This window comes from Serinus canaria, chromosome Z (assembly GCF_022539315.1).
Source record: "Serinus canaria isolate serCan28SL12 chromosome Z, serCan2020, whole genome shotgun sequence".
Classification (NCBI taxonomy): domain Eukaryota; kingdom Metazoa; phylum Chordata; class Aves; order Passeriformes; family Fringillidae; genus Serinus; species Serinus canaria.
Window position 1 is genome coordinate 58,402,511 of NC_066343.1, and position 15,685 is coordinate 58,418,195.

At 38.4% G+C, this 15,685-nt stretch overlaps 1 protein-coding gene across 1 annotated transcript in view; it reads left to right on the top strand.

Annotated features, from left to right (window-relative positions):
• The window catches only part of ANKRD55 (ankyrin repeat domain 55), a 42,977-nt gene extending 28,160 nt beyond the window's left edge, over window positions 1-14,817 (top strand). The window contains 6 exon segments of the mRNA XM_050987250.1: window positions 790-957; window positions 2,774-3,438; window positions 8,889-8,990; window positions 11,619-11,687; window positions 11,690-11,722; window positions 14,175-14,817. Of these exon segments, the coding sequence (XP_050843207.1) occupies window positions 790-957; window positions 2,774-3,438; window positions 8,889-8,990; window positions 11,619-11,687; window positions 11,690-11,722; window positions 14,175-14,425 (1,288 nt within the window). The 3' untranslated portion in view covers window positions 14,426-14,817.
• Window positions 14,818-15,685: the final 868 nt, after the last annotated feature.

A 15,685-nucleotide genomic window follows, 5' to 3' on the forward strand; every position in this document is an offset into this window, starting at 1 on the left:
ATTCCACATCCTCAGATATTTCCAGAGAATATATATACTTGGAGATGGAAAAGTTAAGCTTTTCATTACAAACACATCTCTAAGATTTTCATTCTGTTGTGTTTCTGATTATATCTAGTCTAGAATCACTGGTACTGAAAAGGAATAGGAAAAAAAATGTCAATTTCTTAAACACTTCTTTTGTGGTGTTGTCTGTGCTTTCAGGTTTTTCACAAGAGCAATTTGGAAACTGGACTAAAGTTTCTAAATACAAGATGCAAATTTTATGCCAAGACCAAAAGTTTGATTCTCCTGCAGAGATTCAAAACAATTATGCGTCCTCTGGTCTGTGACTATTATAGAACTGAGAAACTGGGAAAGTGGCAGTCTGATAGATGTGTTCAGTCCTTGTCATTCATCTGGGAGAGGCTTCACTAATTACCTTCATGGTAATTACCTTCAGTCCTCTGCCAACCATGGCTAATTGTGGTTGGTGTAAAGATGAGAAGAGTTTGCCCCTATGCGGTAGACACTGTGAAGGTTTTTTTCAAAACTTCGGTCTCTTTTCCTATTCTACAATTCCAGCTGTGGAAGAGATGCTATTATACAATGTATAGACATTCTGCAGCCCCTTACCTACTTTATCTGCAGCTAAATAAATGAAGCTACAACAGTTGGCCAGAGAATTTCTTAAAATATGTATTATAAATCTGGACAAGTAGCATATCCTGTGCACACCTCACTATGTCATTAATAGCTTTGATTGTAAATCTGTTCATCTATTTTAGTTATACTCCCCCTTTCCTGTAGGACTCCTTTGCACTGGGCTGCAGCAGCAGGGAAAGCTGACTGTGTGCAGACACTGCTAGAACTGGGAATAGACAGCAGCCCTCGAGACATCAATGAAAACACTCCTCTGACATATGCAATATACTGTGGGCACACGGCATGCATCAAGCTGCTGACTCAGGAGAGCAGGTAAAAGTAAAGTTCACATCTTGCTAACGTGTTGCTGCTGATTAGAAAACAAATTTATTGGTTTTTGAATGCTCCTGAAGGGCTTGGGCTCTCTGTGGTGTTTCCTTTATCCACAGACAATACTCGTTCCATTTTCCACTAATGTTGAAACAATCAGTTCTCTTCACAAGGACTCTTCACAGAGGTTGAATACTACTCTAGCAAGCAGCAGAGGGCTATGAAGAAGATGTGTGTATAGCTCTTGCTCAGTCACCTTATATAACAGAATCATTTCAACCCTTAGATATATGTAACTTCCACTTTTTTGAAATCTCTGTGCACTATCTGTGTGCTCATATAATCAGACAGACAGATAGACTGAACACAAAAGCAGCTTTGACAAAAAATAAAATAAATCGCAAGTTTTCATCCTCAGAGTAAGGGTTTGGTAGTGTTATCCTAGTCTTCTTCAGTTCTCTGCCTTGATGTAGTTTTTTATTCTGAGTTCTTGTCTGTTAAAAAGTATAACAAAAGACTTATTGGTTACAATCTTCCTTTCTTTGTATTCTTTCTTTTTCAACAACTGGTATATAGTTAGTTTCCATTCTTCTACTTCAAGTATGCACAAACATTTATCCCTCCATTTCTTTGCACTTTCCCTTCCTTTCCAGTCAGAAGTTAGTATTATGTGAGACAAAGGTAATATTACCTCTCCCCTTTTTCCTGCACTCTGTCTATTAGAGAAGGTCAGAGATTAACCAAAATTTCATCTCAAAACCACTACAGCAATACTGATAACATTTTCATTTTTTGACTTTTTCTTTTTTATCTGTTCTCTGTATTCTTTGCACATATATTTGTAGCTCTGTAGCCTATTGTACTAGTGGCTGGTTTTCCCAGTAATTTTCCATGGTCTTTCCCTAGGCAGAAAGACAAAATAAATTCCAGAGCTCCAAGTCCCAGAGTGGGACAAGCCCCCATGCTGTCTTTGTATTCCTGGCTACCAAGGTTTAGAACAAGTCTGCAGGATACATTCTCATGGACAGAGTACAACTAGTACCAAGGGAGGGGCTCCAGAAATGGGGCTTGATGTAGGGGGGAATTCCATCACCACCTGTCTTCCTAATTGGTGCTTTTTATCAATTATGCTAATTTCCTAAAACCTATAAAAATGTACTCACCCTTGTGGTGGTGGGCTTTTGTGGACATCTTTCCATAGCTGCCCCTGAAGGCCTTCAGTAAAGATCCACTTTTATATTACCTCCCATACTAAAATTATCTTGAGTTTGATTTCTAGTTCAGAAAAGACAACAACACCAATGTAGGTAGTTATCTTGACCAAACCGTGCTGGACCTCTTTAGCACAAGCAATTCAAGGGAAAGGGCTAGAAGGGAAAGGGCAAACAGGAAAGAGGAAAAAGGAGAGGGACAGTAGGAATGTAGTGCATTTTTTACAGTGTTTGCAGTGACCAGAAATACCTTTTCCAAGTATGACATAATACAAATACCTGATTTAAAAGATCACAGCATGTTCTCATTATCATTAGAGCTTCACATCTGGTAGATATTGAAGCCATGAAAATGTGTTTGTTTTTTCTCAGATAGCTGTGCTAAGTCACAATCCTTAAGATGATTGTAAGACGATTCACCTATAAGAAAGAGTGAATTGGCACAGTAGCATTTTCAATCTGTTAATTACAGATTTGGGATCCTGGTTTTCTTAAACCACCCATGCAAATGTATCTGGACAGAATATTGCTTCTTTAATGGAGTAACACAGTTGGTATTTTCTCATTGTTTGGTAATATTGACATCACATTTTGTTTTGTATTTCCAGTAGATCTGAGTCAGTTCATCAGTTTCACTCACAGAACAACAGACTTATAAAGAAAGAAGGACGATTCAGTATGCTGAACCAGATCTTCTCTTGCAAAAAGAAGAAAGATGATCAGAAAACCAGTCAGAAGGAGAGAAGCAGGGATCAATATACTGGAGAAGAAACCTCAGAAGTAGATGATATCATCACCCGTTTTGATTGCATTATGAATAAAAATTGCAAAGACCTTCCAGATGAGCGTAAGACCACCCCTGACTTTAAAAGAAAGAGTACAGACACTAAGTACCTCATAGCAGAAAAGAAGAAATCAGTATGTCAGGGACTCCCACCCATCACCACCCAGAGCTTCCCCCCAATCACTACAGGCAATTCTTTCCTAACTGCTTCCCAGAGCAAAATGTCAAGCTTCTCCTCCAGCTCCAGTAGCCACCATTTTCCATACAAATCTCAAAAGAGTAGGAGTGAGCACAACTTGCTGGATAACACAGACAGCTGCCAGGCTTTGCTGGATGATCCCTGGAACACAAATTCTAACCAAAGGCTCTCTTACAAAGTCTGTACTAGGACTTCTTCAGACAAACTGATGAATGGCTTAGACTCTGATAGATCTCGCCGTGTGCTTCTGTGCCCTCCCTGCCTTCCCTCGCTTCCTAGTTCTCCATCAGGTAATTTTTTTCCTTCTCTATATCCTATAATATCTACTGATGTGGCAAACTGAGGCATGAAAAAAATATGGACCAATAACATTTCTATTTTAATTTTTTTTTCCAGTTTCTTCTTTATGTAGCCATCACAGATAGCTTGTGTGGGTGGGACATCAGTTGAAAGCTGAAGAGAAATAGGAGATTTAAGTAGATCTGAGCAAGCGAAAATGCAGGTATCTAGGAAGTATATAAGGCACCAGAGCAGTAAGTGCCTCCAGGTAGTATGTATGTGCTTTGTGAATTGCACATTAACACCCACTACCACACCTGCTGCCTTGTGTCCACATCTAGTCCTGGATGTAGATGTACAAGGGAACAGTCTTGCCCTCAAATCTCCAGCTGTGCTGAGAGCTGCTTCTGGATCCAGCCAGGTCCAGTGCCATGCTGGACAGCTTTATGCCATGCCACTTTACCCATACAGTTATATTCTGACTTCAGGCTGCAGTGGCACCCCTTCCCACCCTGAATACCACCCTGAGTGCCAGCTCTTTGGTATGATGTGCTATTCTAATGGTTTCTCCAAAGTTGAATTCGGGCTGCTAAATTTACAGAGATGGGACAAATGCTTTTATGCTGTGGTCTGGAAATTGTAATGCAACAGTAATGAAGCAGAGTATTAGAATTCTAAGGTGAACTTGATACCAGAGTTTGGCTGCTTGGCTGGATTTGGGATCTAGTATTTTGTTTGACTCACATCCATGTTTAAATGAATCTGCCTGGCTGGCCTGCATTCTGGAGTTTACTTTAACATATCAGTGTCTCCAAATTCATCTCCTTTGGGGTTAGTCCCATGCCAAAATTAAACACACCTAGCATACCTTCCAACCACAATATCTAACTGAAAATGAAGCAAGCAAAAGCAAGCCCCAAGCTTTCCAGTATGCCATTAAAAGGAGTAAAAATTTTACAGTAAGGTAATCTACACTTACACCAAGAGACATGAGCCATTACCCTTCAGTGGAAAGAGGAGTGAAAACCCTAAGAAGCCCTAAGAAGAGCCCCCAGTTAGCTGCGTGATAGTGCAAACTGATCTGAAATCTAAGTGAAGTGAACTACAAAAAAGCAAATCTTTGCACACAGGTCTGACAACTAGAGCAGAGACAGCAATTTCAGAATGACAGGTCATTATACATACATTGTGCAAATAAAGGCTGGAAATAGCTTTTTGGTGTAAAAAAGAACTACTTTAAAAGTGCCACTCCCTGAACGCCCGGCCACATTCCTGAAAGCTTAATAGAACTGCTCCAAAGGTGTCTCTACTTTTTTACTAGGCACTCTTCAGCTGCTCACTCAACCATATGAGCCCCAGACTCCACATGCTCAGCATGATTGCTTCTGCACGACTCCTTCTACACTAAATTCTGCAAGGTTCAGCTCACATGTGGAACACAAGAATACCTGCAGGGCTACTTTACCACCTCACTGTAATAGGGTACAGCGAGCCTAAAATATTTGGCATCATTGAACTTGACAGCAGTAGCAGGAATGAGTTCAAGCTGGATGAGCCAAGCTGGAGAACAGCTATTTCTGGGAAAATTTCCTGTCGGAATTTGCTAGACTATTAATACATTTGACATGGAAGTAACGACCATGTTATTTAAAATGTGATTATAGATTTTTCTAATATTGTAGTATACTACAATGCTAAGAAAATGGCTAAATCCTTGTCTCCTCTGGACAGAAGGATGGGTGGTTTTCCTAGAAAAAATGTTTCTGTGGAAATCCTATGACAAAAATGTAGTTGTTATAATGGGAGCCATCTTTGCATGCCCAAAGGGAAGGTAAGTATCTTAATTCTGACAATTTGTTATCTCTCTTAGAAAATAAAAAGCCTGAATCTTCTCTAAGTCCAGTTTTCTTTGTACCAACTCAATTTTAACATTTAACACCATTTTCCAAGAATGAAACTATGCCTGTAGATGGCAAAAAGGACCTTCCTCTGAAACATGCGAATTAAAATCCTCTAAGGAGGAAGAGAGTGTCTGACAGGAATGCATTGCACAACACAGATATTGTCTCATTTCTTCATGATAAAAAGATCTGCTTATCCCTCTTCATGCCTATGGGGGTGGTTTAAATCTGTCTGCCCCTGTAATTAAAGCCACCTGACTTTCTGTGAATTAGAGCTGCATTTACTGTAGGAGCTCCAGGGCTTCCAGTGTGCTGTGCCTGCAGGACTTACAGGGATCAGAAGAAAAGTCTGGTTCCAGGCCAGCTAGCAAGGCTGTGCAGGCAGCCCTCTCTGTGAGGAAAAATATCTTTTGTTGGCTTTTTGTTGGTTTGGGGGGGGTTTTGTTTTCTTTTTGTTTTTGTTTTTTGGTTTTTTGTTTGGTTTGGTTTGGTTTGAGGGTTTTTTGGTTGGTTTGTTTTTTGGGGATTTTTTTGGTGGGGTTTTTTGTTGTTTGGTTGATTGGGGTTTTTTAATTGATTTTTCTTTCTTTCTGCAGGAGACTTAGCTGAGGGGGCAAAAAACAACATCAGTTTTTTGAATACACTGAAATGTTAATACTTCATTTCTCAATTCATGACTGGGGGGGACTAGATGTAATTTCCTAATCACTGAATATCTAGGCCAGGATTATGGGTATCAATAATCTAAGAAAACTCAATTTTAAATTTTATTTTCTCTGTTGACACAGAGTGATGATTGTCCTTCATGACATGTCTATTGTCAAAGTCAAAGCTCATTTTTGTGCTCACTTGATACAAAGGCAGCTGGCACATATATGTGTCAAAGTCTTTGGAGGTTTTTTGTTCGATTATCTGTGGTCCTAGGAATGAAAGATGAGTCAATTTACTGTCTGAGCATTAACACTCATACAAAGGGGACAGGTTGTTGTGTGTAGCAATGAGAATTACCTTACTACTGTGCCACTGGTTTCCCTCAGAATTACTGCCCTCCACTGAGAAGACCAAAGAAAGTCTAAACTAAAAGCTGTCAAAATTCCATGAGAGTTTGCCACCCGTAGCACTGAGCTGGCATCAAAAATCTGAAGCATTTACTTATGAGCTTTGCAATAATCTCTTTTTGCAAAATGTACTGCCATCTACATTCTACACGGAAAAATAGTGGAAGTAGAGAATTCCAAGTGATATGGGTAACAGGAAGCCTGTCTCAAGTATAAGACAGCTCTAAGACCCCTATCACCCTCTCATCTTTTGGGTTACTACATTTCCAGATGTAAGATGATACTTTATTACAGGTTTTATTACAGTACCTTCTGTTTGCTTGAATAGAAAATGTGAAAAACAGACTATTATTAAGTTTATAATGGTATAAGTAGTATGGCATAGTTCAACAGGAATCATTTTTTGGCTAGGAAAGCAGAGCAAAGCTGATCAGTGTGGCTGTCACTTTCTCAAATTTAAGAACCTATTTACTCTCAGACATTTATCATAACATTAACAACTTTTACACAAAATATGCTACTATGTGGTTCACCTTCTTAAATGCAAGGAAAAATGAGAAAAAAAAATACAACTTCTAAAAAGACCCAAATGCAGTCCTGCATTTTTTAAGAATTAAATTGCTTTCTTTCCATTTATTCAGAAATAACTGCAATTATAAATGTGCTCTTGGAGACAGCGAAGATGATGTCTCAGAAAGAAAAAACTATTTTTCCAGATGTTATGCTAAACAGATAGAAAGGAAAAGTAGAAAACTTCCACTTGATGCCAAAACTTTTAACAAGGATTCTTTTCCAAGTATTCACATCATACTTGCAAACATGATTATGTTTTGTACCATTGTTTTGCTGACAGATATCCCATTTATGAAATGAACATATCTCTGAATAGCAACAACAACCTCCCATCATCAAAGCCATAATGGGACACACACAATAAGCCATTAGTTCTCAGCATAAGCATCACAGAAACCAATATAACTTGAATTGCTCTAATGAGAGCAACAAACTATACTATATTGGAATTGATATATTTAGTCCTTTGTGCAAAGTGCATGCAAGGTCTAAGAAGAAATTTACCAACTAGACACTAGAGATGTTAAAGAGTAAAATACAGGGAAACCAAACTGAAGTCTGTTTCTGTTAAGCAGAGCACAGCCATACAAGATTCTTCATGCTTTAGCTAAGACACATCAGCTTAACTACAGGATCCAGCAGACTGACCCAATGTCGATCAACTGTTGTGGCTTTTAGACCAGAGCCTTGCTCTGTGCTGAGCTGAAGGCTGCACTGGTGGTTTGCCTGACCAACACCACAGTAACTCCTTTCACACAGAATCAGTTCAGTCATCAGCATAGTTACAGCAGAACTGACAGCTACTTCTGTGCACCTTTAGAAAACTTTTAGAAAACTGTTTTTCTACAGCTTTATCTTGCAAAGCCCAACAACACATATGTATTTTCAAGTACCAGCTGCAAAGCCACAAAGGCAGTTAATGTCATTCCATCTCTTCCTCCTGCTTAGGATATCCTGCTACATCCTCGCTGTGTCTCCCCTTGTCTCTGTGTGCTGACAGAGCATATGCCTGCTCCTCAATGAGCTATGTTGCAAAGCCACGCTGGATGAGCAGCTGCTTGCCAAAACATCTCGTTACATGGCTCATTGCAGATTTGGTGATAACAAGAAAAATTATTTGAGTTACTCAAGCATCACAGAATAAGATCGGCTCAGGAAAAAGATCTGGTAAAAAGGTTGACTTTGTGCTTGAGTTTCTACTTTTTTCAGTATTAGACGTGTCTTTATGTGATGAAATCCATTACAACTTCTAATATATTGTCTTTTTTAATAGTATTAGACCTAAGTTAACTTTACTCTTAACCAGTGACATGCCAGAATTAACCAATTAACCTTTCCTTTTCCAGTATATACTCTTCTGTCATACACATAGCTTAGCAACTGCCATAAACATAGTTTAACAAGGATCAGAATAGCCTTCTCTCGGTTGTGATATGCTTTCACCTGCAACAAAACCCTCTCAAAGCTCATCTTTACTGCTAATAGCTTTCAATGTCCTTTTCCAACCAGCAGTTGAACTCTGTTTTTGTTTTAAAACTTACAAAGGCTGAGACCCTATAAGGACATTTTGCAAACTAAAGTTTCAATTTTGAAATCAAATCATCTATTTAAATAATTTTACAGATTTAGAGTCCAAAGATTCTTACAGACACCTAGCTAATAAACTGTGCCCATTTTAAGACCTAAAGCTATATTATATGAGAGGAAACTATAAAAGTATATGAAAGTTGTACTAAATCAATCAGTCTTTTTTATGAGCGTAAAGTGAACTAAGCAACAGCTTCTTTTTTTCAGTCAGTGGTTTCTTGTTATTGCATATTTCTGAGAAATACTAGGTAAGTTTTCTTTTCTGGAAGCCAGAAATGCACCACACTAGTGCACCACACTAGTTACAATTACTTCCATAATAATTTTCTTTTTCTTTCACAGGTAGAAGTTTTCGACAGATGTCCACGGACCAACACAAAATGAAAAATGTTATTCCTGTACAGAACAGCCTAGCTCCAATACCCAACCACAGTGCTCACAAAAGTAAGTACAGACAAGTGTCAGTTACTGTATCACATTGCGTGCCTCCATCACTAGCGTCTGAGGGCTTGACAGAGGTTTCATGTTTGTTTTTCACAGCATCGTAGAATGGCTGAGGTAGGAAGACACCTTTGGATTCTGTCTGTCCATCCTCATGTCCACAAAGAAGTCACCTGCAGCACATTGCCTACAATCACACCAGTTTTGCTTTAAATATCTCTGAGGATGGAGATTGAGACTACACACTTTCTCTGGGCCATCTCTTCCAGTGGTTGACTACCCTCAGAGAAAAAAGTTTCTTAGTACTTATTTGTGGCCATTGATTCTTCTCCCTCTGTAGGACTCCACTGAGAAGAGTCTGTCTCCTTCTCCATTACTCTGCACAATCAAACGTTTATAGATATTGACAAGACCCTTTGAGCTGCTACTCTTCTTGAGGCTGAACAGTCTCCTCTTTAAGGCTGACACTCCAACCCTTGAGTCATCTCCATTGCCCTCCACTGGATTTGTTTCAGCATGTCCCCCTCCCTCTGTATACTGGGCCCCTCAGAACTGGACTCAGAACTCCAAATGTGTCTCACCCAAGCTGAGTAGAGGGGCAGAATCACCTGTCGCAATCTGCTGCCGTTGCTCTTCCTGGTGCAGCCCCAGACGCTGTTGGCTGTATTTCTGCATGGGCACGTTGCTGGTTTGCATTCAGCTTGGGGAAGCAGTGTCCCAAAGAGCAGGAGAGCTTCATCCCACTCCCAGAGTCCCAGCAGAGTGTCAAGACTGTGATTGTCCCAGGCTGGATCAAGCCAGCAACTGGAGTTTTCTTCATAAACAGCCCTACTCCCAGCAGTGTCCTAACCTCACATTCTTGTGCTCCACAAAGTACAAATCTCCATTTTGTACTACATGAGGATTTACAGTTTACTGACTGTCATTCTGTGGATCAGCCAGGTCCAAAAGCATTCAGACCTAAATTTAAAATTCCTTGCCACTTATAATCTGAATGTCAGAAGGAATCCTGACAATATTGCTAGAAATGAAGCAGAGGCAGCCTTACAGGGTTGGATGGGGATGCACAGAATCCTGCACTGCTGTTGTTTTCTAAATGAAACAGGAAGAAGAAAAGGTGTTTGAATTACTGAGGTGGTATTGTCTGCCTGCTCAGAAGGAAGAAAATAATTTAATTGCTTTTGATTGCTTTTAGAACTCCAGGTCCAAGCATTCTGTTTTTTAAGCTTTCTACTCATGTTCTTTGTGTCTTCTAGTTAAATCATAGTTGTAAGCAAAATCCTTAAAAAAATCTTTCATAATAATTTTTGCTCTTGCATTAATTCATACAAGTGGTTAAGAATTTAGTTCTAGTCTCATGCCAAAAAGTGTCTTACAAATAAGGTACAATTGTCATAATTAAGAACTGCTGGTTTATTAACTAACACAGCCCATTTATCCAGGTGCCATTACTGCTTGAAGATTATTTCAAGCCAGTAACAGAAAAGCAAAATTATTTGCAAAATAGACTGTATTTCTTGTTAACACAAATGACATATTTGCTCATGAAGCTTTCTAAATAACTGTTTCAGAATCTCATCTCAGTATGAGATTTCACTCATCCTCCATCCAGCCCTAAAAGTATTACCCTTTTGGACATAGCCTTTATCCAGGTAAAGTGCTCAAGCAACAATGTCTAAACAGTATAAACATCTGTGTTTTCTCTAGTATTTTTAATACACAAGATGTGTGTTAAAAATACACCAAGGAAAAAAAGAAAAAAAAAAACCCCAAACCACTACCAAGAAGCTGGAACAATAAAATAAGCAAAAACTAGAATGAGAACTGAAACTACTCAGAGATAGAGAAAGAAGAAGTATCTCCCCCAAAAAAGGAAGGTCAATTAAAAAAGAAGAAAGAAATTATTAAATCTCTCAGTAAAAACGTTTTAAAATACACATTAGAAAGAGGAAAATAGGAATGAAACAGTAGCCTGGGAAGAGTACTTGAGTGATTTTAAACAATAAATTCTCACCCTTCAGATATTCCCAAGGCCAGAGATCCCTCCCATGACTTCTTGAGTAGCTTCAGCACAGACTGCATCTCCTATTCTGCATACTGCTGCTTCATCCGCCACACACCCTTTCTATCTCATCATGCAACACTTCCAACAACCCCTGGAAAACAAACTGTCACACACTCCTCACAAAATGCCAGAACAAATCTTCAAACAAATATGGGACTACTAGAGAACTCTCTGCTGCTCTCACTTCTTCATGTAGTTAAGAAGGTCAGATATTTCTGGAAACATCAGAGGAGACAACATGTGTCTGATGCACAAGAAGGTGACATTATTAGTTGCTGGTAAAAAAAACACAACAACAAACTTTAAAAACAAACTTAAAATCTATTTCTACAGGTCATTTAACAATATTTTCTGGATATCCGTGGTTGTTTTTTGCCATTATTCATTATGATTTGACGTTTCATCTTTCCCAAGTTAACAGCAAAGCATTCCACAAAGCACCAACATCACTGCAGAAGGCCACTGTTGTCCACTGCTTGCAGAGGGGAGTCTAAGACCCATTCTTTAGCTAGACTCCATACTCCTTGGGCAATGCCTTTCTGGCAGCCTTATTTTTGCCTCTGCAGTTTGTAATAGCAGCCACTCCAGAGTCTCTACTGAATGGAAAAGGCTTCCTGAACCAGTAGCTCCTACTGTTCGGGTCTTTGGTGACCAACTCTGCCCTCTGTGTGTGAATCATTAATGGTGCTTTTCCTGTAGGTAGCTTCTGGGGCCTTAAGGCCTCCCACAGATACCAACTCTGGGTCCAGGCTCAGGTATTTCAATACATGTACTAATACTAGTCATTATATGCATTGTTTCAGAGCCATCCATCCAGCCCTGAAATCCTAAATTGAATACCCTAAACTGAGCACAGTATGTGGGACAATGTGGAAAGCACTGATGTTTCGATTCTTTGAAGGAGCATGAGTTTGTGATGCCTGCTCTGTCATGGATGTGAAGTTAAGCTACAGTGGTTTTGGCCTACTTGAGTCCATCATTTAAAGTTTTTAATGATGTACATAAAGTACATAAAGCTTTACAGATATTTTTTTCCACAGATGTGAACTTTGAATATATTAACATATGACAGTGTTCCAAAGAGGGACACAAGTGAGCTTGTCAACATTTGCTGAAGGCACACCAAAATTTCAGTGAACTCAAAGCATTCTACCATGTGCCAGAAAATAAATGGGCTCATTTATTGTATATAGCCCCCCCAGACTCACACAAATTCAGCACCAACTAAAGCAAAGTATTAATGGTTTGGGTGTTTTTCGTGGAAAGGAGAAGTGATTTATTGAATTTCTGAATATGAATGAATCTAAAATATGACCCGTTAATTACAGTACACTGCTAGAGGCCAAGCAGTTTTAGTAAACACTGTCTGCTCAGGTAATCACAACTTGAATAGTAATTGAAATTAGCTTAAAAATAAAAGAATCTACCAAGTTTCGAAATCCTCTCTATAAAGATCCTACTTTGCCCTAAATCCATACCTGGGTAAGCTTTAGAAAAGTACTGCTCCTGAAAAATAAATCATCAATTATTAAATTAGTATAAGGTGGATGCTACAGGGGATTATGATGAGAACTTTAGCTTCTTTTGCACCATGTGTATAGTTAAGATAGATAGATAGATAGTTAGATAGATAGATAGATAGATAGATAGATAGATAGATAGATAGATAGTAGATAGATAGTAGATAGATAGATAGATAGATAGATAGATAGATAGATCGATAGATAGATAGATAGATAGATAGATAGATAGATAGATAGATGATGTAACTATAGATAGATCTAGATATAGATATAGATTAGATATAGATGATATATATAGATATTGCTAGATATAGATGGATAGATAGATAGATAGATAGATAGATAGATAGATAGATAGATAGATAGATAGATAGGTAGATAGATAGACAGACAGACAAATATATGCAGTGAGGGCCCACTGCCAACATTAGAGAGGTAACATTTGTTTTCAGTGGGGCAAATTAAATGAAGCACAAAATTTCATGCTAGAACACCGAAGAGGAAAGTGTTAATAGCCTCTCAGATAATTCATCACAAATACACAGATGGAAGGAAATCCCAAATGCAATGAGAACGAAACCAATGAAAAATGAATATAAAAAATTGCAAGATTCCATTGCCAAAACAGAGATGATGTAGCTCCAGAAATATGCTTAAACTATAAGAAACAAAACTGTTTGTATACAAAGAGCTTGTGAATAAAATAGAGATAAAATGAAAAGAAGCTAATGCAATTCACAGTAAATTGACAGCACAGAAAAGTAGGTCTACTGATATGGTTTTGAATTCTCCTTTTAAAAATCAGGAAATTAGTGAGTTGTCTGAATGAAGGAGCCTGATGATTTCAATTTAAAGAAAATACAGAACTACATTAGCTTTTAAGCACAAACAATGTTACACTGGTGACTGTGACTTGGGAATTAGAAATTATCTAAATCCAGTTTCTTACAAGACAACAACAGAAATATGTAATGGGTGTGCCTCTCAAGTGTTTTGGTGTGTCTTGGTGTGCTACAGGGTAATGGGCTACTTTTGTGGCCTGTGAATATCAGAGCATGTGTGGACCCAGTTATGATTGACATATGTTGTATCTGTGCCTAGAGAAACCCAGACACAACATCCCACATTCTTCCATTTCATCTTCTTTAGATTTTGATCAGCATTTACCTTCAGCAATAGAGCAATTTTCTTAGAAATAATATATCCCCATGGAACACTTCTGTTACAGTCAGCCTGTGATTTCTAATTAAAAAATATATTGTGAAAATTTCTCAAACAGACCAAGTCTCCTCCAGGCAAATGATGGGTTCTCTGCTTATCAAAAGTAAATCTTTGAACTTTTCAAGACTTACTGGTCACTAAATCAAAAGTAAATCACTTAACCCTGGAGTTGTTTCCTTTAGATGAAGATAACCCTTGCCAGGTTTATCTTCATCTGAATACAAAAATACAATATTTTATTAGTATTTTGATCACATTTTTCAAGTACAGGCTTGAGTACACACAGTACAACAGTTCAAAGGAAGTAGCAAAATCATGTCTAAAAATGCCATGCTTTTCACTTTCTGTGCACTTTCTCTTTTTTCCTATTTCCTCTAGTTCAGCTGCCATCTCAGGATTCTAGGTTTAAGTCCCTACGGACTGGTGCAGTTAGTCTCCCACCAGCTCCAGTCTCCAGATCTCCGAAAACAGGACATTCTCAGAGTCATATCCTCTATTCTCCCTTGCCTGATCTATCAGGAGAGCATCTAAAATCAAGCTGTGTCCTACCTGCTATCACAAACCAGAAGAAATCTAATCCTGAAGAGGAGCTTGAGAAATCACTCACCAAATCAGATGCTGAAAATTAATTCATTACAGCGGCCTAAATTAGTTGAAATATGTCCAAGTAGCTGTTAAAAGATAACTTTACAGTTAAATCTCTTTAATTTGCACTAATGATACTGTTGTGATCTGGAGCATAACAAAAACCAAGACAAGATAGCACATAGCAAAAGCTGCACTGTGTGTGTGTATATATGTATTTGCATTATAGTTTTCATTTATGATGAAATTACTTAATCAACATTTAATGTGCAGTAAATTTATTCTGTCAATGGAACCCTCATAAGATGATTTTGTTGCAGCAATGTGCTGTTAAGCCTTTCAGAGAAAAAAGGAACAAAGAGTAAAGTTTTCTGCATGATTTTAAAGTTGAAACTAGGGAAACAAATTGACAGGGCTTCTCTGTAATTTGTAAATGCAAAGGTGCTGATTCTGATGCTGTGTGCTGTAAAAAGAATCTTTTTAAGATTGAGAAAATAAACTCAAAATAAAAGGCAGCCTTAGCAATTGAAGTCTTTTGTCTCTCTTTCTCACACATTTTCTAAACTGTCAGTTCGTGGGTTTTGTGAATTCAACAAGTTAAAAAAGTACAATGAAACACTAATTCCAGTGGAACAGACAGACCTTTAGCCGGCACTGTTCAAAACTGTTCATTTCACAGACAGACTAATGTCTTATTTAATCCTTCATACTCCACAGTGACAAAAATGCATCTTCATAAAACAAGGATTGCACTGTCCTGAGTTTTTAGGCATTGTTTCACTTTGATCACTGAACTGGAAGAAATTTAATTATACTGCTGTTCAGTCAAGAACCTTTACGAGTGGTATAAGCCTTTAACTAAACATTGCACAAGACTGTCCTTTCCTAGAGGCTAACAAAGACGCCAGCATTTGCTTGCTGCAGTGTTCTTATCTAAATCTTGCTACAATTGCTTTAGAGGCTTCTTCACTTCTGATTATAGAGGGGCTGTGGGCTGGGGGAGGTTGTCCCCTTTTGTCACACTTCTGTATCACCACTTCTAGTAAGCTGGTCCAAAATTAGCTCTACATCAGCAGCTCATTCAGCAAGGACATGGCACTTCGCTTATCTCTAGATAAATGTCATAATAGCTGTACAAACATTTATTTTGCTGTGTCACAGTAAAAGACAAACCTGACATGAAGAAGAAGATAATCATGTTCCAGTAGCTGTAGTTTCCAATTTCCTTGCGCTAACGACTGTAAATAGGATGGCTGGTGGCTGCCACAGACAGTCCCAGAAAGAAAAAAGCAGAGCACAACAAC